This window comes from Gorilla gorilla, chromosome 1, assembly GCF_029281585.2.
Source record: "Gorilla gorilla gorilla isolate KB3781 chromosome 1, NHGRI_mGorGor1-v2.1_pri, whole genome shotgun sequence".
In the NCBI taxonomy this organism is placed as follows: Eukaryota; Metazoa; Chordata; class Mammalia; order Primates; family Hominidae; genus Gorilla; species Gorilla gorilla.
Genome location: NC_073224.2, coordinates 164,157,319 through 164,182,968, shown reverse-complemented (window position 1 = coordinate 164,182,968; position 25,650 = coordinate 164,157,319). Strand labels below are relative to the sequence as shown.

General features: G+C 39.8%; 2 protein-coding genes and 3 non-coding genes across 7 annotated transcripts in view; all 5 read left to right on the top strand.

Moving 5' to 3' along the window:
- Nucleotides 1–971: 971 nt before the first annotated feature.
- Nucleotides 972–9,919, top strand: RABGGTB (Rab geranylgeranyltransferase subunit beta). Of its 2 annotated transcripts, XM_004025994.5 has the most exons (9): nucleotides 972–1,089; nucleotides 2,323–2,430; nucleotides 3,984–4,181; nucleotides 4,768–4,873; nucleotides 6,084–6,136; nucleotides 6,260–6,370; nucleotides 6,981–7,106; nucleotides 8,918–9,067; nucleotides 9,343–9,919. In XM_004025994.5, the coding sequence occupies exons 1-9, from the start codon at nucleotides 1,087–1,089 to the stop codon at nucleotides 9,481–9,483; spliced, it is 996 nt and encodes a 331-aa protein (XP_004026043.1). In that variant the 5' UTR covers nucleotides 972–1,086; the 3' UTR covers nucleotides 9,484–9,919. The 2 variants fall into 2 exon arrangements, with proteins under 2 accessions (XP_004026043.1, XP_018875501.1); XM_019019956.3 differs by lacking the exon at nucleotides 3,984–4,181.
- LOC115932335 (small nucleolar RNA SNORD45) lies at nucleotides 1,886–1,964 on the top strand. Its single transcript, XR_004068623.1, has one exon. It is a non-coding gene; the product is annotated as a small nucleolar RNA SNORD45 (small nucleolar RNA).
- Nucleotides 2,718–2,801, top strand: LOC115932332 (small nucleolar RNA SNORD45). Its single transcript, XR_004068621.1, has one exon. It is a non-coding gene; the product is annotated as a small nucleolar RNA SNORD45 (small nucleolar RNA).
- Nucleotides 4,298–4,369, top strand: LOC115932333 (small nucleolar RNA SNORD45). Its single transcript, XR_004068622.2, has one exon. It is a non-coding gene; the product is annotated as a small nucleolar RNA SNORD45 (small nucleolar RNA).
- Nucleotides 9,920–10,023: 104 nt separating the features above from the next.
- MSH4 (mutS homolog 4) overlaps nucleotides 10,024–25,650 on the top strand; it is a 129,685-nt gene continuing 114,058 nt past the window's right edge. For both annotated transcript variants that reach the window (XM_031016390.3, XM_031016388.3), the window contains exons 1-2: nucleotides 10,024–12,055; nucleotides 19,111–19,293. In XM_031016390.3, coding sequence (XP_030872250.2) covers nucleotides 11,812–12,055; nucleotides 19,111–19,293 — 427 coding nt within the window. In that variant the 5' untranslated portion in view covers nucleotides 10,024–11,811. The remainder of the gene's footprint in view (nucleotides 12,056–19,110; nucleotides 19,294–25,650) is intronic.

The following is a 25,650-nucleotide window of genomic DNA, read 5'->3' as shown; positions in this document are numbered from 1 at the left end:
GATCCGGCCGCCTTGGCCTCCCAAAGTGCTGGGATTACAGGCGTGAGCCACCAGCCGCTTCTAACTTTTAAGCTGTCCTTCTTCATTCCTGAGCCTAGGCTGAACCAATTTAGGGAGGAATTCAGTTTATGGTTTGACTCTGAAACAAAATTGATAATATCCCTTTCCCAAAAAGACGGCTTTCTTGCCTGGGGACCAGTCTGCCTTTGCAGAACCAACAGATTAGCTACAAGATTAGAAATTACAGTTTAGAGGTCATGCAGCCTCTGGCTCCAAGTGTCTGAACCTCCCCAAATTGCTCCTGGGGATAACATCACTATTGTAAAATCTAAGATAAGTTCTTGAGATATTTTGCAGACCCTGCTCTCCATGGATCAGTTGAAACCACCCAGATCGGTAATTTGTCTCAACCAGTTCTGCCATCCTACCCAGGAACAGAAAACAGCAAGAAAAATTCACGTCTACCCACTATGAGTCCATCTCCAGCCTGACCCATCAGCACTCCCTACTTCCCAAGCCCCTAATCGCCAAATTATCTTTAAAAACTCTGAATACTGCTTGGGGAGACTCTTCGAGTAAGAATAAAACTCCGGTCTCCCGCACAGTCGGCTCTGCATGAATTACTCTTTCTCCATTGCAAGTCCCCTGTCTTGATAAATGGGCTATCGGTCAGCAGCAGGCAAAGTGAACCCCAATATTGGGTGGTTACACTCCTAGGATCAAGCAATCCTGCTGTCCGGCTTCCCAAAGTGCTGGGATTACAGGCGTAAGCCACCGCGTCCAGCTAGAACAAATGATTTCTTAAAAGCAACTCAGATATTTAAATATTATTTAAAACTGTTTCTAGACAAATCGGAGTGACTATGGGACATGCATATGGTCGCAGGACTTTGGACGCAGGCAGTGAGGACACCTATGAGCGATCAGTGGGGTCCTACGGCAGCCGTGGAACTGCTCTGCTTTGCAGGCGAAAGTGTGGTCAGCTATATCGGAGCGCGATGGGGGCCTGAGAGGCGCATCTGCGCAGGCGCCCGGCTCCTAAGTCTACCCAGGAACTGACCCTGCTCTCTCTTTTCGCTGTTAGACATGGTAAGTCTGAGTTTAACGCTGCTGTCCGGATGGGTTGGTAGCAGACAGGGTAGAGTAGGGTTAAGCACACTGGTCACCTTAGGATTGGTTTCCTGGTGTTGGAGAATGGTTAGGACACAGGCCTTGGAAGGTTTTTTGAGTGTGAAATATTACTCAGCGTTTTCTGCAGACCTCGCGGGCAATGCCGCTTCTAATTTTATCCAGGCCTTCGTCTGTAGGGAGGGCCTGTTAGAGTTGAGCAGCCCGATTTCTGAACCCCTCTAAAAAGCTGTGGCTGATTGGTGGCTTTTTTTTTTCTTGGAGAGGGGGTGTCAAAGATTTCTTTAAAATCGTTAGTGATGTGGTCTCGCTTTAAGATTTTTAGTGGGATCAGAGGAAAATTCGGTACTTAATCACTTCCGGCAATCTTCATGACCTGTTATAGTGACTGCAGTGTACTCTCAATGAGGAAGATATAGATACGAAAAGAACTAGAGCCGCATCACATGGGGACTTCTGCAAATACAGAGACTCGGATTAAAGGTGGAGAAGATGGAGCTAAAGGAACTGCTTATTTAATACATTTGAACAACTTTTGGGGTACTTAGAAGGTGCTTTGAAACCTGCATTTGATTAAGCAAGAATTCGCTTGCAAGTTAAGGGTTAGATTTTTTTATTTTTTAAAAATATGCTTTCTGCCACATGTAAACCGTAAGTTGTCCTGAAATGATAAGCTTTGATACTCTATGGTGTTTACTTTTTACTTATCTTTTTGAATGAAAAGTGAACAACAAGAAATGCTGGTGGTAATTTTTTGGGTCAATGATGAGTTGGCATGTATTCTGAATCTAAAGTTGATTATTACTACTTTAGCTCTAGAATTACTCTGAGACCTGAAAATTACCTGAATCGTGACTAAGACGAAGCCTGAATGATTTAAGTTCTTTTTTGTTGGATACAATTTTTTGTTGTTGTTGTTTTTGTTGTTGTTGTTTTGGTTTTGTTTTTGAGTCGGTCTCCGGTCGCCCAGGATGGAGTGCAGTGACACAACCTCAGTTCACTGCAGCCTTAATTTCCCTGGCTGAAGCAATCTTCTACCTCAGCCTCCCTAGTTAGTAACAAATTTTAAATGGAACGTTTTCCTATTACAAGATGAAATCAAGTGAAAATTGAGATGTATGTTGAATCTATGCTGTGGGGCAGAAGAACGTTGTAAAGGTAAACACTGATGAGATTACCACTTTATTTTGAAAGGGCACTCCACAGAAGGATGTTATTATCAAGTCAGATGCACCGGACACTCTGTTATTGGAGAAACATGCAGATTATATCGCATCCTATGGCTCAAAGAAAGATGATTATGTATGTATAATTTTTTTATGTTGGAAAGTTTATTTTAAAGAAGTGTGACAGTCATAAGCAGTGAGACAGTATATTTTATGTCTTAAAATGGCATCCAGCTCCATGCAGAGAACTGAGGATGTGCTGTGCCTTTGAACTTCAGTTAAGTGTGCTTTGGACGTCTGAGGTTGTGGGCTTATTAGAATCGCAGTTTTTACCTATACTGAGAGGGATTGCCAGACAAAGTAGATGAGGGTTTGAGGTACAAAACGGGTTTCTCTTTTTGTAGTTTGGGGTGATACTTTCAAGGTCAATGATGTGTTGGCATGTATTATCTGAATCTATTGCTGATGTGTAATAACACTTTAGCTCTAGAATTACTCTGAGACCTTGAAAAAGTTTTACCTTAAATTTTTAAATTTCGAGGAAAAGTCTGGGACAATCTTAGCAAAAAGTAGTAAACAACTTAGTTAAGAGTAAATGTTTTTCCCTGTAGTATCCAAACTCAGTTGTCTTAGTCTACCGATTTGTGGGATATATGGTATGTATTAATTTTTTACTTAAGTGTTAGGTTCCCATAACCTTGAAAATACTCTAGTAGCAATCATGGAGTTAAGGCCATATGGATGGGGCTGGACTCGTTTCTGCCTTTATCTGCTATCTGTCTTTATGCCCTGAATTTGGGTTAGTAGCAGACTAAGATGCACCACCTGTTAAAAAACTTCTTTTTTTCCTTTTGAGAGATATAACCTCACTTTGTTGCCCAGACTGGAAGACAGCGGTGCGATCTGGGCTCACTGCAGCCTCCCATCTCCTGGGTTTAAGTGAGCCACCTGAATAGCTGGGATTACAGGCACATTCCACCATGCCCAGCTAGTTTTTGTATTCTTGGTAGAGACTGAGTTTTGCTATGTTGGCCAGAGTGGTCTCAAACTCCTGACCTCAAGTGATCTGCCTGCCCCAGCTTTCCAAAGTGCTGGGATTACAGGCAGGAGCCACCACCCAGCCACAAAACTTCTTAAAATATAATGCATTGTTGAGTGTGGGAAAAATTTGTTTCTGGAATCCTAATACTAATTTTCATGTATCATTGATTAGCTACCGTTTCATCTGGGCTTAAACATCTTTGGCATGTTTAGGGCATTTTGATTTTTCATGTAGTTATATAATTTACTAATAGATAATAGGTTTTGTACAGAGTCCACATTAAAATAGATGTCTGATAAATACGGTATAGGTACTCGGAAAGAAATACTCTCCCTGAACTTCACTGACGAAAAAGGTAGATGTTTTTCTGTCTCTGGCTCATGGGAGAAACTAAAGCACTGTATTGTCAGCCATAGATGAACTAATCCTGTGCTTCTCAGATAATTTTTTTTTTCTGATAATAGTTGTGTCTGAAGATGGCTTCTAACATTGAGCAGCACAGATTTTAAACTCACTGCTGATTAGTGCCGTTAAGGTCAGGAGAGGTAAAAATAGCAGCATGGCTAATGAGTTACCTTTGTGTTTAATCTCTTTATAACTTGTTACCAGTTCAAATGACAGATTTAAGAAATTGTGTATTATTTTAGGAATACTGTATGTCTGAGTATTTGAGAATGAGTGGCATCTATTGGGGTCTGACAGTAATGGATCTCATGGGACAACTTCATCGCATGAATAGAGAAGAGATTCTGGCATTTATTAAGTCTTGCCAACATGAATGTGGTGGAATAAGTGCTAGTATCGGACATGATCCTCATCTTTTATACACTCTTAGTGCTGTCCAGGTAAATACTAATTAAAATTGCAACGATCTTGATAGTATGTTCTCTTCAGAGTTGGAAATTGAAACTGTATCAGGATTTGGTCAAAAAGTTTTGTTACAAGTGAAGCTGTCCTACAAGGTCAATGATGTAATGGCATGTATTAGCTGAATCTAAAGTTGATGTGAGTTCTAAAATTACACTGAGACCTTGGAGGGTAAAATTTTTATCTTCAGTATGTGTAAATACTGTAAAATAGCTAAATGGAGCTATTTGATTTTGATATTAGTGAACATCTACCTGGTGGTTTAAAGTCTTTCTGGTACTGGGTGCTGAGATGGGAAGATCAGGACTTTGTGTGTATGTGAGTTAGTATACTTGAGTATCTTGGAATGCCAAGTTAAAATTTGTATGTAGAAAATTATACTTTAAAGATTTGGGTTTTCTTGATACTATCTAATTTTATTCAATAACAGGAGAGTCTGCATATTTGAGAAAAGGTTATACAAAGAGACAAAAGGATGTGCTTGACAACTTAAAAAGAGTTGAGCATAAGATCATTAGAATAAACCTGAAAGGGGCATTTACCTAATACTTGTCTTTATTGCAGATTCTTACGCTGTATGACAGTATTAATGTTATCGACGTAAATAAAGTTGTGGAATATGTTAAAGGTCTACAGAAAGAAGATGGTTCTTTTGCTGGAGATATTTGGGGTAATGTCAGATTTAGTCCATTCTACCCAAAATACCAATATTAAAATGTACTGGTTTTGCTAGTAACCAGTTTATAAGTTTTTCATCTTTTCAGGTCCCACTAAGCAGCTGGTCTAACTGGAGTTAATGGTCTGCTGGAACTTCCAGCATGCACTTGTGGTAGTTATATCAGCATACAGGAGCACTGGAACAGAGGGGGCCAGTCTAAAAGATAAGGTAGGTGGAATTTTTTTCCCCAATATTTGGTGGCTTTGTAAAGTTTTTTAAAAACTATTTGCTGGAAAGGGAAAAATATTTTAAAAAAAAACTTTACAAACTTGCTGAATATTTGAGTGGAGGGAGGGAATAGAATTTTATTTGATAAACGTAGATAATCTCTGCTTTAGGGATGAACACAGTGCAGGCCAGAGAGACCAGCTGCTTCATGGGATGTGAAAAATCTACTTTTATAAAGTAGGGTAAGTTTATTTGCATTATTAGAAATTGACTAATACTTTGGGTTCTATTAGTTTTCTTCTCTTTCTGGGCTTTCTTTAAGCAGCTTAAGATAATTTGCTGTTACTTTTTTGTGGCAGGGTCTTGGCTGTGTCCAGGTTGGAATGCAGTATTTTGGGAGACAGTTGCTGGGGCTGGAGAGCTCTGTTGCCCAGGCTGGAGTGCAATGGTGCAATCTTGGCTCACTGCAACCTCCACCTCCCAAGCTCAAGCAATTCTCCTGCCTCAGCTTACAGAGTAGCTGAGATGTACACCACAACACCTGGCTGGTTTTTGTATTTTTAGTAGAGATGGGGTCTCCTGGCCTCATGTGATCCTCCTGCCTCAGCCATCAAAAGTGCTGGGATTTCAGGCCTGAGCCACAATGCCCAGCCCCACCTAATTTTTTTAAAAAGTTTTTTGTAGAGATGGGGTCCCACTATGTTGCCTCGGCTAGTCTCAAACTCCTAGGCTCAAGTGATTCTCCCACCTCAGCCTCCCAAAATGTTGGAATTGTAGGCAAGAACTACTGTGCCTGGTCAATTTGCTGTTATTTTTGACAAAGGAATTTTCTTGGGAAGTAAAGGCACTTAATATTTAGCTTTCCTCCTGACTACCCTAAAATAAAAGTTAAGCTTGAACTCAATTTAAAGCGGTAGTTGTGCAGTGTTTGTTTTTAGATGACTCATGTATGATTTGGTAACACCTGCCTTGATTTGATCTCTTTTTATTGTAGGAGAAATTGACACAAGATTCTCTTTTTGTGCGGTGGCAACTTTGGCTTTGTTGGTAAGCTTTGAATATTTGATTGAAATGATTAAAGTTCATGAATACTCTGGAATTTTTTTTTTTTTGAGTCTGATCTGCTGAATACTCTGGAATTTAACAGGCATTTTTTTTTTCTGTTTGTAGGGGAAGCTTGATGCTATTAATGTGGAAAAGGCAATCAAATTTGTTTTATCCTGTATGAACTTTGACGGTGGATTTGGTTGCAGACCAGGTTCTGAATCCCATGCTGGGCAGGTAATTTATGAATACAGATGAAAATGTATTGTCATTTTGGAAGCCAGTGTAGTAAAATAAGAAAATGGGTTATTTCAGTGTTTGTCAAATACACATAAAGTTAATTTGACTGTAATAGGGCATCTTACCTAAGAATTGCTTAATCGCTATCATTACTTTGCTTTATATACTATATACCTTTCTTTGTCGGTGGATTCGTCTGACCTAAGCAAACATAAGTGGGTTTATAAGCCCCAAAACACATTTGTTTTCCATTAATTTTTCACTAACCATACAGATAAAAAAAAAAAACACATTTTTCTTTCTTTCCTAAGATAAATTATGAACCTCTTTTCTTGTGCCAGAGAACACTGAATATGTGAATGGATGGCTGTGAAATACTAGCCATGAAGAAATTTTGACAATAATATTTCAGTGCAGAATTGCATACTAATAATAGTATGCTTGGATTTTTTCAGATATGTGGTATTAATACATGTTTGGAATTTTAAGTGTCAGATCAAGAAGAAAAACTTAAGATATAAAGTGGTGTTTTAATAATTTGAGTAGTTTTATCACTTTTAATGTCAAGAAATTATTATACACATATACTTTATGTCTGTAATTTTAGATCTATTGTTGCACAGGATTTCTGGCTATTACAAGTCAGTTGCATCAAGTAAATTCTGATTTACTTGGCTGGTGGCTTTGTGAACGACAGTTACCCTCAGGCGGGCTCAATGGAAGACCGGAGAAGGTATTGTTTGATAAGCCATATCCTGCTAGCTTTAGAACCTTGAGTGAATGCTGCTGCTTTGTCTTGCCTGTTTCTATATTGTAAATTGGCCATGAGCTTATTTATTACCTTTCCCTGTTGCAAATTTTCAGTAATACATCCTACTAAAAGACTCCCCTTGTCAAAAGTAGACCCCCATGAGTTGAAATACTCATTGATCCTGATGTCCGTTTCCAGACAGTCTTGTACAGGAATCTCCATGTTTAAGGACAGTTGATTTTGGCAAATTGGATTTTTTAAAAATTAGACTACAGAATTTTTGTTTGCAATCTTCTTATTTAAGGAATACCCAGATAATTTGGTTTGGAGAGAAGATTATTAAATTTTCCTCCACATGATAGGTCTCTCTTATCAGGTCTGTAAGGGACAAATAGTGAATACTCATTTGCAACTATGTAATTGTCCTGTAGAGCAAGTGCAGCCATAAATGGTAAGAAATGAATGAGTATGGCTGTGTTCCAATTACAATTATTATGGATGGATATACTCGTATTTCATATGTCAGAACTTTTTTTTTTTTTTTTTTTTTTGAGATGGAATCTTGCTCTGTTGCCCAGGCTGGAGTGCAGTGACGCCATCTTGATTCACTGCAACCTCCGCCTCCCAGGTTCAAGCAGTTCTGCCTCAGCCTCCCAAGTAGCTGGGACTACAGGCGCATGGCTAATTTTTGTATTTTTATTAGAGACGGGGTTTCACCATATTGGCCAGGCTGGTCTCAAACTCCTGACCTCGTGATCTGCCTGCATCAACCTCCCACAGTGCTGGGATTATAGGCGTGAGCCACCGCGCCTGACCCAGAATTATATTTAAATGATTTATAAATGTAAAAACTATTCCTACACTATAGTCTAGATTTGACTCAAGGATTGTAGCTTGCTGTGCCCCTGCCCTCTGAATGGGACGTGGTGGTACAGTAGCTGGGATTACAGTCATACACCACCACGCCCATCCAATTTTGTATTTTTAGTAGAGATGGGGTATCACTATGTTCGTCAGGCTGGTCTCGAACTCCTGACCTCAGGTGATCTACCCGCCTCAACCTCCCAAAGTGCTGGGATTACAGGCGTGAGCCACTGTGCTCGGCCTGTATTTTTATTTTTAAACCTTAGTATTTCTGAATAACAACGGGTAGAGAAACACCCGCAGTAGCTGTCTACAATAGAGTGAAATAAAAAGCCTGAGGAACTGTCAACAGAAAAATGGGTGGCCGTGGGGAGCACCAGGGCCTGCACTTGCACACAATCTAGGGCAGCTTCTAATGCATCTATGAGTTACTCAGGGATCTCATTAAAATGAGATCAGCCTTGAGTGGGATTTTCTTTATAGACTTCTGTCACCATACTTTGAAGAGCAAGGGTTTAGTTGATTTTAAGCAGGTGTGTACCCCCCTGGACAGTGCTTGTAGAAAAACAGAACTATACCCATGGATTTCATGATTATACTGCTAGCTTCTTGGTTAAGGGGCTGAGTTAGGCATTCATTGCAGATAGAAACAAGGCAGATGCATGCTTATCAGTGAGTACTGAGATATTTAGCATGGTTACCTATGAATTGAAGTTTGGTCTCTTCTTACCCATTAATTGATTATCTTTCATTCTAAGCAAGTATTTCATACCGTGCATATCAGTATATCCCTGGATTTAGTCCCTCCACATGGTTTGACACTTTGAACATCAGATTACCTAAGAGTGAGACTTAACCCACTTTTAAATTGTTCTCAAAATTAGGGAAATAAAAGAGAATGAAATTGTGGCAACTTTTTTCTTTCCTAGTTACCAGATGTGTGCTACTCATGGTGGGTCCTGGCTTCCCTAAAGATAATTGGAAGACTTCATTGGATTGATAGAGAGAAACTGCGTAATTTCATTTTAGCATGTCAAGATGAAGAAACGGGGGGATTTGCAGACAGGCCAGGAGATATGGCAAGTAATATTTCTGACATATTTCTATAAATTATTTCAGTGTTGCATTACTTCATGGTTCCATGGATTTCCAGGGTGGCATTCCGGGTGTTGCTTTGAAAGCAGTTTTTTTTTCTATTTATCGCAGAGTGTATGAAGGATATAGAACAATCTTACAGAAATTTCTTGTCGCTTGTTGCTAGCAAAATTAGTATATGGTAAAGGTCAGGTATTCATAATTTGAAGTTAAAGAAGTTTTCATTTTGTAATCTGTATATAAATTCTTTTTTAAATAGGTGGATCCTTTTCATACCTTATTTGGAATTGCTGGATTGTCGCTTTTGGGAGAAGAACAGATTAAACCTGTTAATCCTGTCTTTTGCATGCCTGAAGAAGTGCTTCAGAGAGTGAATGTTCAGCCTGAGCTAGTGAGCTAGATTCATTGAATTGAAAGTTGCATAGTATAGTTTTGCCATTTTAACATTTCTGTATTTGAAGTGCGTATCGAATCTAAAAGTGACTACTGTTAATATTTTGTATATTGTGTTAAATTAATTTTAATAAATTATATAATTATACATATTGTAAAATAAAGACCAGTATTTTATTTTCTTCTGCTTTTTATTCTGAAGTCCTGTTATTCTGACTACAGTTCTTTGTGTATACTTCTGTGTCTGTTATGTTCAATAACTGAGCTAACATAAAATAACTCTAGGTTTCTACTTGATTTTTCCCCCATGTATACCTTTCATCTGTTCTATAGCAAGTTGATGTAAAATGGTTTGTCAACAAGAATGTTAACTGATGAAAGTGGATAGAACCCATACATGAATTAAATGATGCACAAAATAAATGGCTGTTGAAATTTGGAAATGATTGATAGGTTTGAATATGGTTATTCTGAATTGGTCACAGACTTAGGTTAAATGGCAATCTACCATCTTAAAATGGGGTTGTGATTCGGACTGTACTTTTTTTTTTTTTTTTTTTTTAGCATTTTATATATCAGAATTACCAAAGAAGGAGTTGTCTTCAAATAAGGAAACACTAACGGGTAAGTTGATGGTCGCCACAGTATTTTTTTGCACCTATCTTTTTCTTAAAAAGCTAAAATGGCTACAATCACTCTTTTTTATTTTTTTTGTGACGGAATCTCTTGCCCAGGCTGGAGCGCAGCAGCACGATCTCAGCTTAATGCAACCTCCGTCTGCCGGGTTCAAGCAATTCAGCCGCAGCCTCCCGAGTAGCTGGGACTACAGCCGCACACCACCATGCCCGGCTAATTTTTTTGTTACTTTAGTACAGACAGGGTTTCACCATGCTGAGGAGCTGGAGACCAGCCTGACCTCGTGATCCACCCACCTCGGCCTCCCAAAGTGCTGGGATTACAGGCATGAGCCACCACGCCTGGCCTAAACTGAGTACAATCACTCTAGGGGTTTACAGTTTTGGTGAAAGTGAGGTATTCTCTATTTTTAAATTTTATTTTTTTAGAGACAGGGTCTTCCTTTCTTCCCCAGGCTGGGGCGTAGTAGTGCAATCACAGCTCACTGTAACCTTAAACTCCTGGGCTCAAGCAGTCCTTCCACCTCAGCCTCCTGAGTACCAGGGTCTACAGGTACCTGCCACCATGCCCACTATGCCCAGCTGATTTCTTAGTTTTGGGGACAGGCACTGTCTTCCCCAGGCTGGTCTCCGGAGGTGAAGTAATCCTCTGGCCTCAGTCTCCCAAAGTACTGGGATTACAGGCAGGAGCCATTGTGCCCGATCTGAAAATAAGGTTTTTTGATGGAAATTGAGATTTTTCTCAAGTATGTTTGGAATGCCCTGTGCAATAATCATACCAAGAACAGAGATGTTCTTAAGGACTGTTGTCACTGCATGTGGGTAAACCGCTGTGCATAACTGGTTTATTGAGATACTCAACAGTGGCAGGATTTCAGTAGTGGTGTAAATTAATGTCTTCTAATGGTTTCTGTATGGCAGTATCCAGATAATTTCGTCATGTTTAATGCATGGATCTCTGGTAAGTTGGTACTATTGGCCTTATTTAAGGAATTTTCTAAAGGTCACCATTGCAAAGCTGGAGTTTGAACTTCTAGTGTGCCATTAACTGATTTATATGTTAGAAACCACAGTACTAGAAATTGGTAGATGGGGAATTGTTAACTGAGAGATCTTACCCAGTCAGTCTTTCCCTGTTTCCTACTCTACTATGCACACAGCCATGTGCATACTATCTTTTGATAATATAACTATCTTTCCTATATTTGGTCACAAGATCAACCTTAGGTGGGTTATGCTGTGTGAGCATTACACGTTCTTATTGTGTCAAAGGCACTGGGTGTACTGTGTTGGATGGTTTCTACATTTAAAGATAAGCTAGTGTGCTTGGAAGTGTGGGAAATGCATGTAACATTTGCAATAAGGGGGATTGGGTGCTGTGAGAATAATGGGGCTAACAAATTGGGTGGTAATTGATGGGCCTTGCAGAGTTCTGGTCAGTCTGATACCTGCAGGCTGAGGATGTTCCAGTGAGGTTCATGTGGAAAGTGATGGGTTTGGGATTGGCTGGAAGCAGGGTCATAGACCTGAAGCACGTGAATCCATGTGGAAAGCTGAGCCTGTCTGCGCCTGCGCAGTGCAGCTTAGTGCGTCGGCGCGCAGTTCTCCCGCCAGTTTCAGCGGCGCAGCTTCTGTAGTTGGGCTACTGGAGGGGTCGCTCAGAAACCTCATACTTCTCGGGTCAGGGAAGGTTTGGGAGGATGCTGAGGCCTGAGATCTCATCAACCTCGCCTTCTGCCCCGGCGGTTTCCCCGTCGTCGGGAGAAACCCGCTCACCTCAGGGTCCCCGCTACAATTTCGGACTCCAGGAGACTCCACAGAGCCGCCCTTCGGTCCAGGTGGTCTCTGCATCCACCCGTCCCGGCACGTCAGGAGCTGCGGGCGACCGGAGCAGCAGCAGCAGCAGCCTTCCCTGCCCCGCGCCAAACTCCCGGCCAGCTCAAGGCAAGGAGTGATTGGGTGGAGGAGTCTCCTTGAGGCTAGAGGCCGGCAGTTCATGGAGGCTCGGGGGCACGTGGGTGGTGGTTACCACAGTGAAGTTCAGTTGTGATTTGGTTGGGGCGTGAGATCTGAGTGCCCTGGGAATTTGGTGAGTCTGGGTGATTAGAAGCCTTGACTTTTCAAATTGGTTCTATTGCAAGACCTTGACTGTGGATGGCTCAGTTCTGAGAAAGGCTGAAGTATCCCATATAACGTCCCTCACAGTGTCTGACGAATGACAGTTTGTGCGTGAGTTTGCTGATAGAAGTGGTGAGCTGATCTTTGCCTGCTGAATTTAATTCTCCAAATCCTGCTAAGGTGGAATAAAATAGATTAAATTGAACATTTCATCTAATTAAGGAAAATAATATGTTTAGTATTAAAAGATGTGGGCTGGGCGGTGGCTGACGCCTGTAATCCCAGCACTTTGGGAAACCAGGGTGGGTGGATCACTTGAGGCCGGGAGTTCCACACCAGCCTGGCCAACATGGTGAACCTCCCACCCCCATCCCCTATCTCTACTAAAAGTACAAAAATTATCTGGGTGTGGTGGCACGTGACTGTGGTCCCAGCTACTCAGGAGGTTGAGGTGGGAGGATGGCGAGTCCGGGAGGTCGAGGCTGCCGTGAGCTGAGATTGCGCCACTGCATTTCAGCCTGGGTGACACAGTGAGACCCTGACTCAAAACAAACAAAAAAGATGCATGTCCTTCAAATCATTTATTATTTTGTTAGTCTCTATTCATGACAAAGCATCACCATTTTTCACACACGATTGCAACACAATGGTAAAGTAACAAATACCAAATCCAATGGTCATTTTTCAGTTCATCTCATGTGACCTTTCTGCTGTATTTAATGTTCTTTATTTCTCTATTTTTAGAAACAGAGTCTCGCTATGCTGCCCAGGCTGGTCTCAAACTCCTGGTCTCAAGTGCTCCTGCCTCAGTCTGCCCAAGCATTGGGATTACAGGCATGAGCCACTGCTGCCTGGCCTATGTTTAATGTTCTTGACTGGTCTTCTCTTAAACTCTTTTAATTTGGCTTCCTTGATTCCACTTGCCCCTGTTTTTCTGCTACCTCCCAGAGAATTGCTGTGCTCACCTTTGTTCCCAAATTATGGGCATGTCATTAAAGCTTTTTTTCCTAGGCCACTTCTACCTAGATGTGACTATCTCCACAGCTCAGATCTCATCTACACTCCAGACTTATTTCAGACTGTCTTCTGAAGTTTTTATTGATGGACTAATGGATACCTCAGACTCACTATATGATTAATTAAATTCCTCTCTGCACTTTTTTTTTTTTTTTTTTTGAGACAGAGTCTTGCTCTGTTGCCCAGGCTGGAGTGCAGTGGCATGATCATGACTCACTGCAGCCTCAAATTCCTGGGCTCAAGCGATCCTCCCACCTCAGCCTCCCGAGTAGCTGGGACCAAGGCATGTGCCCCTACAGATGGCTAATTTTTAAAATTTTTTTGTAGACACAGTGTCTTCCTACGTTGCCCAGCCTGGTCTCGAACTACTAGGCTCAAGCGATCCTCCTACCTCAGCCTCCCAAAATGCTGGGATTACAGGTGTGAGCCACTGCACCTAGCCCTCAAACTCTTAAGTGTTCTTCCATCCTTGTAGCTTACTTACTGTACCACCAGAGTTATGTGGAAAATGATCTTATCATGTCCCTTGCCACTTAAATCAGTAGACCTGTATCTGCAGGTAAAAGATCAAACTCTCTAGAAGGATAGCCAAAGCAATTGGGATCGGTTTCTAATCTTTACAGATTTATCCCCCATCATTTAATATTTACCCTGCTTTCTAACAAAACTGAGCTACTTGCAATTCCTCTAAAGCAACATGAATGTTCACATTGTCAGTCTAATCCCTCTCTTCATCAGATGCTTGGTCACCCACTTATTTATCAGTAATGATAACATTCACTAATTTATATGCACCTACTTTGTTCTGGCTTCTTACTAGGCAGACGGCATCTTTGATCCTCACAATAATTCTGCAGAGTAGATTTTTTTTTTGTTCCTGTTTTACAGATAGAACCAAGGCCCAAATAGGTGAACAAAGGTCCAAATTATGTTAGCAGCTGGGGATAATAATCTGCGCTCTCAAGGAACTTAAGGTTCAGTAGAGAAGACAGACTTAAAAATCAACAAATACACATTTAAGAGATAACTGTATTTGAGGTACTTATAATTTTTGAGGTATTTATAATTAAAGTATGGGGACAAAAGTGGGAAAAGACATTTCACAGAGTAAGTGCACCTTGAACTGGTCTTCAAGAATAAGTAGGAAGAAGAATGCCAGCCAAAGGGAAAGAGCTGGAGCGCATTCTTGAGAAAAACACGTGCAAAGGCACAGAAGAATCATGTAAAACTGCTAATAATTTTGCTTGGCTAGAGCAGGAGAGTGATCTAGGTAGATAAACTTGGATGTAGATATAGTTGTGAGAATTAGATCTGGGAGACAAATTTTGCCCAGAGACCCCCCGATGTTCAACACCAGGTCTCTGGTTTTGGTGACTGGATAGATGGTAGTAGTATTTTCTGATTCTGGGAATTTTGTAGGCAAAGCAAATTTTAGAGGGAAGATGATGAGCTCTGTTATGGACATGCTGAGTGTGAAAAGCCTGTGGGATATCCATATATTTATATTAAGATAATTGAATATAGGAAACTAGAGCTAAGAAGAGAGAAACTTGAGGGAAATATGGATTTGAAAGTTACCAGTATGTTGGGACCACAGCAGAGAATATGAAGATTATATAGCAAAATAGAGTTCAAGGAAGTAGGAGGAGAATTAAGACAAGTGAATGAGTTTCAAGAAAGGGTATATACAAAGGACTATAAATCATGCTGCTATAAAGACACATGCACACGTATGTTTATTGCGGCATTATTCACAACAGCAAAGACTTGGAACCAACCCAAATGTCCAACAATGATAGACTGGATTAAGAAAATGTGGCACATATACACCATGGAATACTATGCAGCCATAAAAAATGATGAGTTCATGTCCTTTGGAGGGACATGGATGAAATTGGAAACCATCATTCTCAGTAAACTATCGCAAGAACAAAAAACCAAACACCGCATATTCTCACTCATAGGTGGGAATTGAACAATGAGATCACATGGACACAGGAAGGGGAATATCACACTCTGGGGACTGTTGTAGGGTGGGGGGAGGGGGGAGGGATAGCATTGGGAGATATACCTAATGTTAGATGACGAGTTAGTGGGTGCAGCGCACCAGCATGGCACATGTATACATATATAACTAACCTGCACAATGTGCACATGTACCCTAAAACTTAAAGTATAATAAAAAAAAAAAAAAGAAAAAAAAAAAAAAGAAAGGGTATATAGTCTAAAAGTAGTCTGAGAATAAGAAACAGCCCTCTCCATCTCCAGTTTCCGCATCTCCAGTTTCTGGCAACCACTCTCTTCCTTAGCTCCCTAAAGCCTAGGAATGCTAATGGAGCACATTTTATGCTGGTTCTACACACTTCTTTATGATAACACCCCTACACCCTGTCCACACCTTTGTAAATATTCTCTTTATCAAATTATCCCAGTTTGAGTATATCATTGATTCCTGCTGGAACCCATATAATGAAGTTATATTTTACCCTATGGTGAGTATGGGGAGACACATAGGAATTGTAAGAAAGAGAGATACTGATCAGATTTGCTTTTCAGAAAGATTATTGGTGATGATTCGAAGAATAGATTAGAGAGGTGTAATACTGGAAGCAAGGAGAAGAAGAAGTAGGAAACTTGCACAAGGACCAAAGAAGATACAGGCTTAAAATGGGCTGGGAGGAGCAGAGAGGGATTTAAATTTTAGTGATGTTAAAAAAAAGAATTCTAGCACTCAGTCACTGAGTGTTAGGGTTGATGAAGGAAGAATTGAGAATGTCTCCTAAGCTTATGACTTGAGTGACAAGGGACAAGCTGGTACAATTAACCATACTGGTAATAAAGAATTAATTCTGAGGGAAAGATAGAGTTCACTTTTGGACATTTAGAATGCTGGGAAGATACCTAAAGGTTTATGCCCAAGAGATAGATATAGTGACCTGGAGCTACATTGTCTGATAGAATATTCTGTGATAATAGAAACGTTTCATACTTATGCTGTCCGATGTGGTAACTAGTAGCCGTATGTGGCTTTTGAGCATTTGAAAATGTTGCTAGTGTGACTGAGGAACAGAATTTAAATTGTATTTAATTTTGATTTAGTTAAATACATATGCTGTTTTATTGAACAATGCAGGTATAGAGCTGAGAACGGTTTTTGCACTTTTGAAGGATTAAAGAATCAAAAGAATATTTTGTGATACTAAAATTATGTGAAATTTAGAATTCAATATGTAGAAATAAAGCCATTTTTATTCGAAACATAGCCATTCTCATTTATTTATGTATTATCTATGACTGCTTTTCTATGATAGTGTCAGAGCTGAGTAATTGTGACAGTGATTATGTGGCCCACAAAAGCCTAAAATATTTGCCATCTGGTCCTTTATTTAAAAGTTTATGGGCTGGGCATGGTGGCTTATGCCTATAGTCCCAGCACTTTGGGAGGCCGAGGTGGGCAGATCACCTGAGGCCAGGAGTTCATGACCAGTCTGGCCAACATGACAAAACCCTGTCTCTATTAAAAATACAAAAAAAAAAAAATAGCCAGGTGTGGTGGGCATGCCTATAATGCCAGCTGCTTGGGAGGCTGAGGCAGGAGGATTGCTTGAACCTGGGAGGCAGAGGCTGCAGTGAGCTGAGATTGTGCCATTGCACTCTAGCCTGGGCAACAAGAGTGAAACTCCATCTCAAAAAAAAAAAAAAAGTTTATGCTGAGGCATGGTGGCTCATGCTTGTAATCTCAGTGCTTTGGGAGGCTGAAGTGGGAGGATTGCTTGAGGCCAGGAGTTTGAGATCAGCCTGGGCAATGTAGCAAGACCCTGTCTCTATAAAAAAAAAATTAGCTGTGTGTGGTGAGGTGCACGTATAGTCCATAGTTACTCAAGAGGCTGAAGCAGGAGGTTACTTGAGCCCATGAGCTTGAGGCTGCAGTGAGCTGTGATCACACTACTGCACTCCAGTCTGGGCGACAGAGACTTTGTCTTTATAAGACAGTAAAATAGACTGGGCATGGTGGCTCCCAATTATAATCCCAGCATTTTGGGAGGCTGAGATGGGAAGATCACTTGAGCCCAGGAGTTTGAGACCAGCCTGGGCAACATGGCAAAACCCCATCTCTACAAAAATACAAAAAATTAGCCTGGCATGGTGGCATGAGCCTATAGTCCCAGCTACTCGGGAGGGTGAGGTAGGAGGATTGCCTGAGCCCAGGAGTTCAAGGCTGCATTTAGCCAAGATCACACCACTGAATTCCAGCCTAAGCTACAGAACGAGAGTCTCACATACAGACAAAAAGGAAAAATTAAAAGTTTAGCAACCCCTGGTTTTCAGTTTAAGGAGTAGTTACAGCTATATACGAAGGCTTGAGAGTTGTCAGAAAATAGATGTTAATAGAAACAAAGAGGAGAGATGAGATGCCTGGAGACGCATAATGTTGATTTGTGAGGGAAAGCTTAAAAGTATGAAGCCCTGGAGGCCAACAGTTAAGAGGCAGAGGAAAAAGGAGATGGCAAAGGAAATTAAAAGTGGTTTAAAGGGAATTCAAGATAGAGAGTTGTGGAAATCAAAGAGAAAAGGTGAACAGAGCCCAAACATTTTTAATTTTTTTTAGAACTTCTATGTGCCAAGAGGCTATGCTAGGTTGTTTAAGTACATTATTTAAAAATTTTATGACAATCCTGTAAAATAGGTAATAGCTTACATCAGTAGATAAGTACCTAAATAACGAACTGAAGCCAATTGAGTCTAAAATGCCATTTGCATAGGGGAGAGAAATTCAATGAAGAAATTAACAGAAGAAGGTTAAAAGAGGTCTAATAATTATTATACAAATGAAACATATGTCTTAGTCTGTATTCTGTTGCTTTTAAAAGAATACTTGAAACTGGGTGATTATCAAGAAAGAAAACGTATTTCTTGGAACTCTGGAGGCTGGGAAGTCCAAGGTCAAAGGAGGCACATTTAGTGAGGGTCTTTGTGCTGGTGGAGTCTCTGTAGAGTCCTGTAGTGGTACAGGGCATCACATGGAGAGGGAGCTGAGCATGGTAGCTCAGGTCTCTCTCATCCTCTTCTTATAAAACCACCAGTCCTACTCTCGTGATAACCCATTAACCTATTAAATCATGAATGGATTAATTCATTCATGAAGGCAGAGCCCTCATGCCCCATCACCTCTTAAAGGCCCCACCTCTGTCCTGCCACACTTCACTGGGGATTAAATTTCAATGTAAGTTTCGGAGGGGACAGATATTCATACCTTAGCAACACATCTGGCATATTTGAAGATTAAAGGGTAATTTATGATTTTAGCCAGAGCAGTTGCAGTGAACTTGTGGAGGCAAAAGCTATATTAGCATATTTTTGTATATTTATCAATAATGTCATTAATTTTGTTATAATCTGTTTATTTTCAAAAATCATTTTCACATGAAGTTTTATAGAAAGTGAACATAGTGGTTGGGTGCGGTGACTCAGGCCTCTAATCCCAGCACTTTGGGAGGCCGAGGCAGGCAGATCATGAGGTCAGGAATTCGAGACCAGCCCAGCCAACATGGTGAAACCCCATCTCTACTAAAAATACAAAAATTCACCGGGCGTGGTGGCGGGTGCCTGTAATCCCAGCTACTCGGGAGGCTGAGGCAGGAGGATCACTTGAACTTGGGAGGTGGACGTTGCAGTGAGCCGAGATCATGCCACTACGCTCCAGCCTGGGCGACAAGAGCAAGACTCTGTCTCAAAAAAAAAAAAAAAAAAAAAAAAGAAAAAAAGAAAAAAAAGGAAAGTGAACATGGTATAAATTATAATGACTAATACATCATTGCATAATTCAAATCTTTAAGAATTGACTGTTAATTTTTCAAATTTAGGTTCATACTTTGGAAACAAAAGAGCTTATGCAGAAAACACAGTTGCATCAAATTTTACTTTTGGTGCAAGCTCATCTTCTGCACGAGATACTAATTATCCTCAAACACTTAAAACTCCATTGTCTACTGGAAATCCTCAGATATCAGGTTATAAGAACTGGACACCACAAGTGGGATATTCAGGTAAAATAAGTGGAAGATTAACCTAGATGATCTTTTGAAACTTAAAAGTTTTATAAATTATAAATTAGGGTTATTAAGTTCATTTGAATTCATCTATAACTGATATGAATGAAAAATAAATACATTAGTTTACCTCTATCCATAATTTGAGTCTAGATTAATAAGGCAACATAGTTTCTGAAATTATTTGTTAATAAATGTAAGTCTACATTATTTTGACCATCTTGACAAAAAACACATAAGAAAGAGAAACCTCTCCCTTTTATACATGATGTCATTTAAATCTAAAAGTTGACCCTGATATTACTAGTGAGTGGTTTTTTATACTTAAATTTTAATTTTTATCTAAATCTATGAGATTTTCTTGAAGAGTAGATAGATAAAATAGGTTTTCATGTATAACAGTTTTCTAAGGTATATACAACAGAATTTCTTGGTTATAGGGTATGTTATGTTAATGCATATAGTTATAAGATAATGACAAATTATTTTTTAAAGTAGTTCTACCAAAGTATAAATGGTAGTTAAGTTTATATTAGATCTACAGAAGTCAGTTTTAGCTCTGTAGTAGAATATGACCTTCCTATTTTTTTTTTTTTTTAATTTTTTGAGACAGAATCTCACTGTGTTGCCCAGGCTGGAATGCAGTGGTGTGATCTCGGCTCACTGCCATGTCTGCTTCCTGGGTTCAAGTGATTCTTCTGCCTCAGCCTCCTGAGTAGCTGGGACTACAGGTGCTTGCTACCACGCCTGGCTAATTTTTGTATTTTTAGTAGAGATGGGGTTTCACCATACTGGCCAGGCTGGTCTCGAACTCCTGACCTCATGATCCTCCCACCTTGGCCTCCCAAAGTGCTGGGATTACAGGCATGAGCCACTGTGCCTGGCTGACCTTTTTATTTACTTTTATTTTTATTTTTATTTGTTTGAGATGGAGACTTGCTCTGTCGCCCAGGCTGGAATGCAGTGGTGCAACTTGGCTCACTGCAACCTCTGCCTCCCGGATTCAAGCAATTTTCCTGCCTCAGCCTCCCGAGTAGCTGAGATTACAGGCATGCACCACCATGCCTGGCTAATTTTGTATTTTTAGCAGAGACAGGGTTTTACCATATTGGCCAGGCTGGTCTTGAACTCCTAACCTCGTGATCCGCCCACCTTGGCCTCCTAAAGTGCTGGGATTACAGGTGTGAGCCACCGTGCCCAGCCCTGACCTGTTTATTTTTAAGTAGAAAATAAATACCAAGTTCCAGTGGAAATTCAATAGACATATAAAAGACATCTCTAAGGTTCTAAAAATACATTTATGCTGTTATCTCTCTGTTGTAAATAACATAATAATGAGCATCCTAATACATAAAGCTTTTTTCTGAGTCTCTTATTATTTCCTTAAAACACACCCTTAGAAGTCAAATTACTGAAACATAGGAAAATTACCTTTTTAATTTTTTTAATTACCATTTTTTGTTTTTTTTTGTTTTTGAGACGAAGCCTCGTTCTATTGCCCAGGCTGGAGTGTAGTGGCACCATCTCGGCTCACTGCAACATCCACTTCCTGGGTTCAAGTGATTCTCCTGCCTCGGCCTCCCGAGTAGCTGGGATTACAGGCGTGCATCACCATGCTCGGCCAATTTTTGTTTTTTTAGTAGAGATGGGGTTTCGCCATGTTGGCCAGGCTGGTCTCGAACTCCTAGCCACAAGTGATCCTCCCACCTCAGCCTCCCAAAGTGCTAGGATTACAGTTGTGAGCCACTGCGCCTGGCCAAAATTACCATTTTTTAAGAATCTCAGATATATTGCCAAATTTCTTTTGAGAACTGGACTAATTTTTAATTCCATCAATAGTGTATAAGGAAAGCCAATCTTACTCTATCCTCATCATTACTAACTTCTAAAATTTATTATGATTATTGGCTAATTTAATCATCATCATCATAATCATAAGATTATTATTAAATTAGCCAATAATCATTATCATAATAAATTTTATTGGTTAATTTATTGGTTATTATGGTATGCTCTTATTAACAATGTGTACGAGTCCACTTCCAACATTTGATATTGTTAGACTCAATATTTTCCAACCTAACAGTTGTAAAATACTACCTGAGTTTTTTATTTTCTGAGTTTGCATTTTCCTGATTACTAGTGAGATTATCTTTTTCTGTACTTTTGGGCTATATATCTTTAATAATGGTCTGTGAAATTAATGTTCATGTCTTTTACTCATTTTTCTTTAGGCTTATTTTTCTGGATTTGTAGCAATACTTTATATATTCTGAATAATAAATATTTTGATGACTTTTCTGTTTGTTTGTTTGTTTGTTTTTTGAGAAGGAGTCTCGCTCTGTAGCCCAGGCTAGAGTGCAGTGGCGCGATCCCGGCTCACTGCAAGCTCCGCCTCCCGGGTTCACGCCGTTCTCCTGCCTCAGCCTCTCGAGTAGCTGGGACCACAGGCACCCGCCACCACGTCTGGCTAATTTTTTGTATTTTTAGTAGACATGGGGTTTCACCGTGTTAGCCAGGATGGTCTCGATTTCCTGGCCTTGTGATCCGCCCACCTCGGCCTCCCAAAGTGCTGGGATTACAGGCATGAGCCACCGCGCCCGGCCTTTTCTGTTAGTTTCTATGTTTCCAGTTCTTTTTTAACTCTGATGGGTCATTATGTCTAGCTGTGTGCCAATATCACACCATCTTTAGCTTTATAATAAGTCTTGATATTTTGTAGGACAGCCTTACCACCTGCACCCTCCACAAGCCACCTTACTCTTCTGTAGAGGAGTCTTGATTCTTCTTGGCCCTTTACTCTTCCATGTAAATTTTGGGCCAATTTTTCAAGCTCCACCAAAAAACATATTGAGGTTTTGATTGCAATTATGGTTGTACTGAACCAATAGATCCTTTAGGGAGAATTGAAATAAGAGGCTAACTGATATCTACAGATTGCATTATTTTGTCCTCTTGATTAAGAATTTCCTCTACAATGGATGTCCTTTGGTGGACATTCACATGGGTTGCAAATATTTTAAATTTTATGTCCAATCTTAAAGGTCCATTCGTAGCCTCAAATGTTCTTGTCACCAATCTTTCAATCATGTTTCTTCCAAGTCCCAGCCATCTAGGTAAACCATTAGCAACTGCTTATAAATGAATCTAAATCTGTATTTCTGGCCATCTCTCATTCTAGACATGGTAAACAACCAAATGTACTGCTGAAAATTCTGCCCAGATGAGAGATCAAAATGAACAGGCTGGACTTGGTGGCTCATGCCTATAATCCCAACACTGGGAAGCTAAGACGGGAGGACTGCTTGAAGGCAGTCCAGCGTGGGCAACAAAAGGAGACCTCGTCTCTACAAAAAAAATTAAAATTAGCCAGGTGTGGTGGCATGACTGTGGTCCCAGCTACTCAGAAGGCTAAGGTGGGAAGATCACTTGACCTCGGGAGTTTGAGGCCACAGTGTGCCATGATTGCATGCCATTGCACTCCAGCCTGGGTGACAGACCCAGACCCTGTTTCAAAAAAAAAAAAAAAAAAAAACCTCAAAAAAGTTGTAAGAAAATAGTAATGAATATAGAATATCTCAAGGAAGGAGGAGTTTCTTAGCAGAAAAGCAATAAAAGAAATTATACAGAGAAAGATTGTCTACGCAGAAATAGAAATTTTTGAGATAGCAAAAGTATCAAGATTGGTAGCAACTGTAAATTACTGTCATTGATTTACACAATCCTCATAAAAAGATACTGAAAAACATTAAGACCTAGTAAACATTGTATAAAATGATGTAAACATTTCTAAAAAGGAAACAATATAGATAACAATGGATATATTAAATTATGTTCAATTTCAGTAGTACTTTTAAAAATACAGATTGAAGTGGCAGTCCATTGAATTACCCAATAGTCATAGTCATAATAAATTCTAGAAGTTAGTAATGACGAGGATACAGTAAGATTGGCTTTCCTCATACACTATTGATGGAATTAAAAATTAGTCCAGTTCTCAAAAGAAATTTGGCAATATATCTGAGATCCTTAAAAAAATGGTTTGTTTCAGTAATTTGAGTTCTAAGGGTACATTTTAAGGAAATAATAAGAAAACCAAAAAAAAGCTTTATGCTTCAGGATGCTCATTATTATATTATTTACAACGGAGACATAACAGCATAAATGTACTTTTAAAACCTTCTAGGAAATGTCTTCTATGTGTACTGAATTTCCACTGGAACTTGGTATTTATTTTCTAATTAAAAATAGGAAGGTCATATTCTATTACAGAGCTTAAACTGACTTCTGTAGATTTAATATAAACTTAACCACCAATTATAACATAACGTTCATGGGGAAAAGGTTTCTGAGACCTGAACATGTAGATTTTTAAGTGAATCCTTAAGTTTACTGCTGACTCAGATAGCATAAATACTCTTTTTGTGGGCATTTTAATAGAAGAATGGAAGAAGAAATGAATCCAGGTCAGGGAGGGAAAAGAGGGAGAAAAAGGAGTTAATTAAAAGGTTGACAAGGGAACAAAAGACTAGTTTGCTTCTTTGAAAATAAAATTTTAGAAATGTTTAGTCTGGTAAAAAAAACAAAGAAAAAAATTTTTAGTCTGACTTTTTTCATATGCCCTATATTTGAGTAATTTTATATACTTTATAAAACACTTCTATATGATTGCATTAATTCTTATAATAATCTTGTGGAAAAGTTGGTATTTCTAGTTTATAGATGAAGAAATGGTAGCTTTAAAAGTTTAAAAAATTTACCTGAGCATTCATAGTTTGTAAGGCACAGATCTCAAAATCAGTAATGTATGTAATGGTTCATAGCACCAGCTGTGGAGCTAGACTGCCTGGGTGCAAATGCTGTCTCTACCAGTTACATTCATGCCTCAGTCTCCTTATAACTAAGTGGAGAAAAATAATGGTGTCTATTTGATAGGATTGTTGTAACAATTATGTGAGTTAAACTAATTAAAGAACTTAGAACATTCTTGACACTTAGTAAGCACTTAATAAATGTTGGATATTATAATTTTAATTTCCACATTACACAGATATCTCATAATTGGAATTCATAGTTATATAATGCTTAATCTTTTTTTTTTTTTTTTGAGAAGTTCTTGCTCTGTCACCCAGGCTGGAGTGCAGTGGCGTGAACACAGCTCACTGCAGACTCAACCTTCTGGGCTCAAGCAAGCCTCCCATCTCAGCCTCCTCAGTAGCTGGGACCGTGGAGGTACACGCCACCACACCCAACTATTTTTCAGTTTCTTTTGTAGAGCAGACATCTTGTTATGTTGTCCAGGCTGGTCTCAAACTCCTGGGCTCAAGTAATCCTCCCACCTTGGCCTTCCCAAGTGCCAGGATTGCAGGTGGGCTGCCATGCCCAGCCCCAAATAGCTGTTATTTTATTTTTTTATTTTTTGAGACGGAGTCTCACTCTGTCACCCAGGCTGGAGTGCAGTGGCACAATCTCGGCTCACTGCAACCTCCACCTCCCAGTTTCAAGCAATTCTCTTGCCTCAGCCTCCCCAGTAGCTGAGATTACAGGCGCAAGCCACCACACCTGGCTAATTTTTGTATTTTTAGTAGAGATGGGGTTTTACCATGTTGGACAGGCTGGTCTCAAACTCCTGACCTCAGGTGATCCACCCACCTCGGCCTCCCAAAGTACTGGGATTACAAGGTTGAGCCACCACGCTCAACCTCCAAATAGCTTTTAAATGACGGAATAAGGTAAATAATCTGTTTTCTGACCCCAAGTCCTTTTGTGACTCCATTCCAATAAAATAGAAAATAAGACAATTTAAAATTTGTTATATCTAATTGTGAAGTCAAGTTTTGGCAAAATACTCTGAGAATTAACATTTTTATTTGGTCTAGTAATGAAAAGTTATTTTTTGATGAGAAAAAAATGTTTATTTCCTTGTCTGTTAATACGGTAGCCATGTCCTAGACTAGATATGCTTTAAGATCTTATGTGAAAGAATTAGAAATGATTATTATCAGGCTGGGTGTGGTGGCTCATGCCTGTATTCCCAGCACTTTGGGAAGCTGAGGTGGGTGGATTACCTGAGGTCAGAAGTTCGAGACCAGCCTGACTAACATGACAAAACCCTGTCTCTACTAAAAATACAAAAATTAGCCGGGTATAGTGGCACATGCCTGTAATCCCAGCCACTTGGGAGGCTGAGGCAGGAGAATCGCTTGAATCCAGGAGGCGTAGGTTGTGGTGAGCTGAGATCACGCCATTGCACTCCAGCCTAGGCAACAAGAGCAAAACTCCATCTCAAAACAAAAAAAAAATTAAAAAAAAGAAATGATTATTATCAATGTTTATATCTTTTCTTTATTTAAA

Coding starts and splice junctions, on each gene's coding strand:
- RABGGTB (XM_004025994.5), top strand. Junction 2,431..3,983: donor GCTCAAAGAAAGATGATTAT/GTATGTATAATT, acceptor GTATTATTTTAG/GAATACTGTATGTCTGAGTA. Junction 9,068..9,342: donor CAGACAGGCCAGGAGATATG/GCAAGTAATATT, acceptor TTTTTTAAATAG/GTGGATCCTTTTCATACCTT.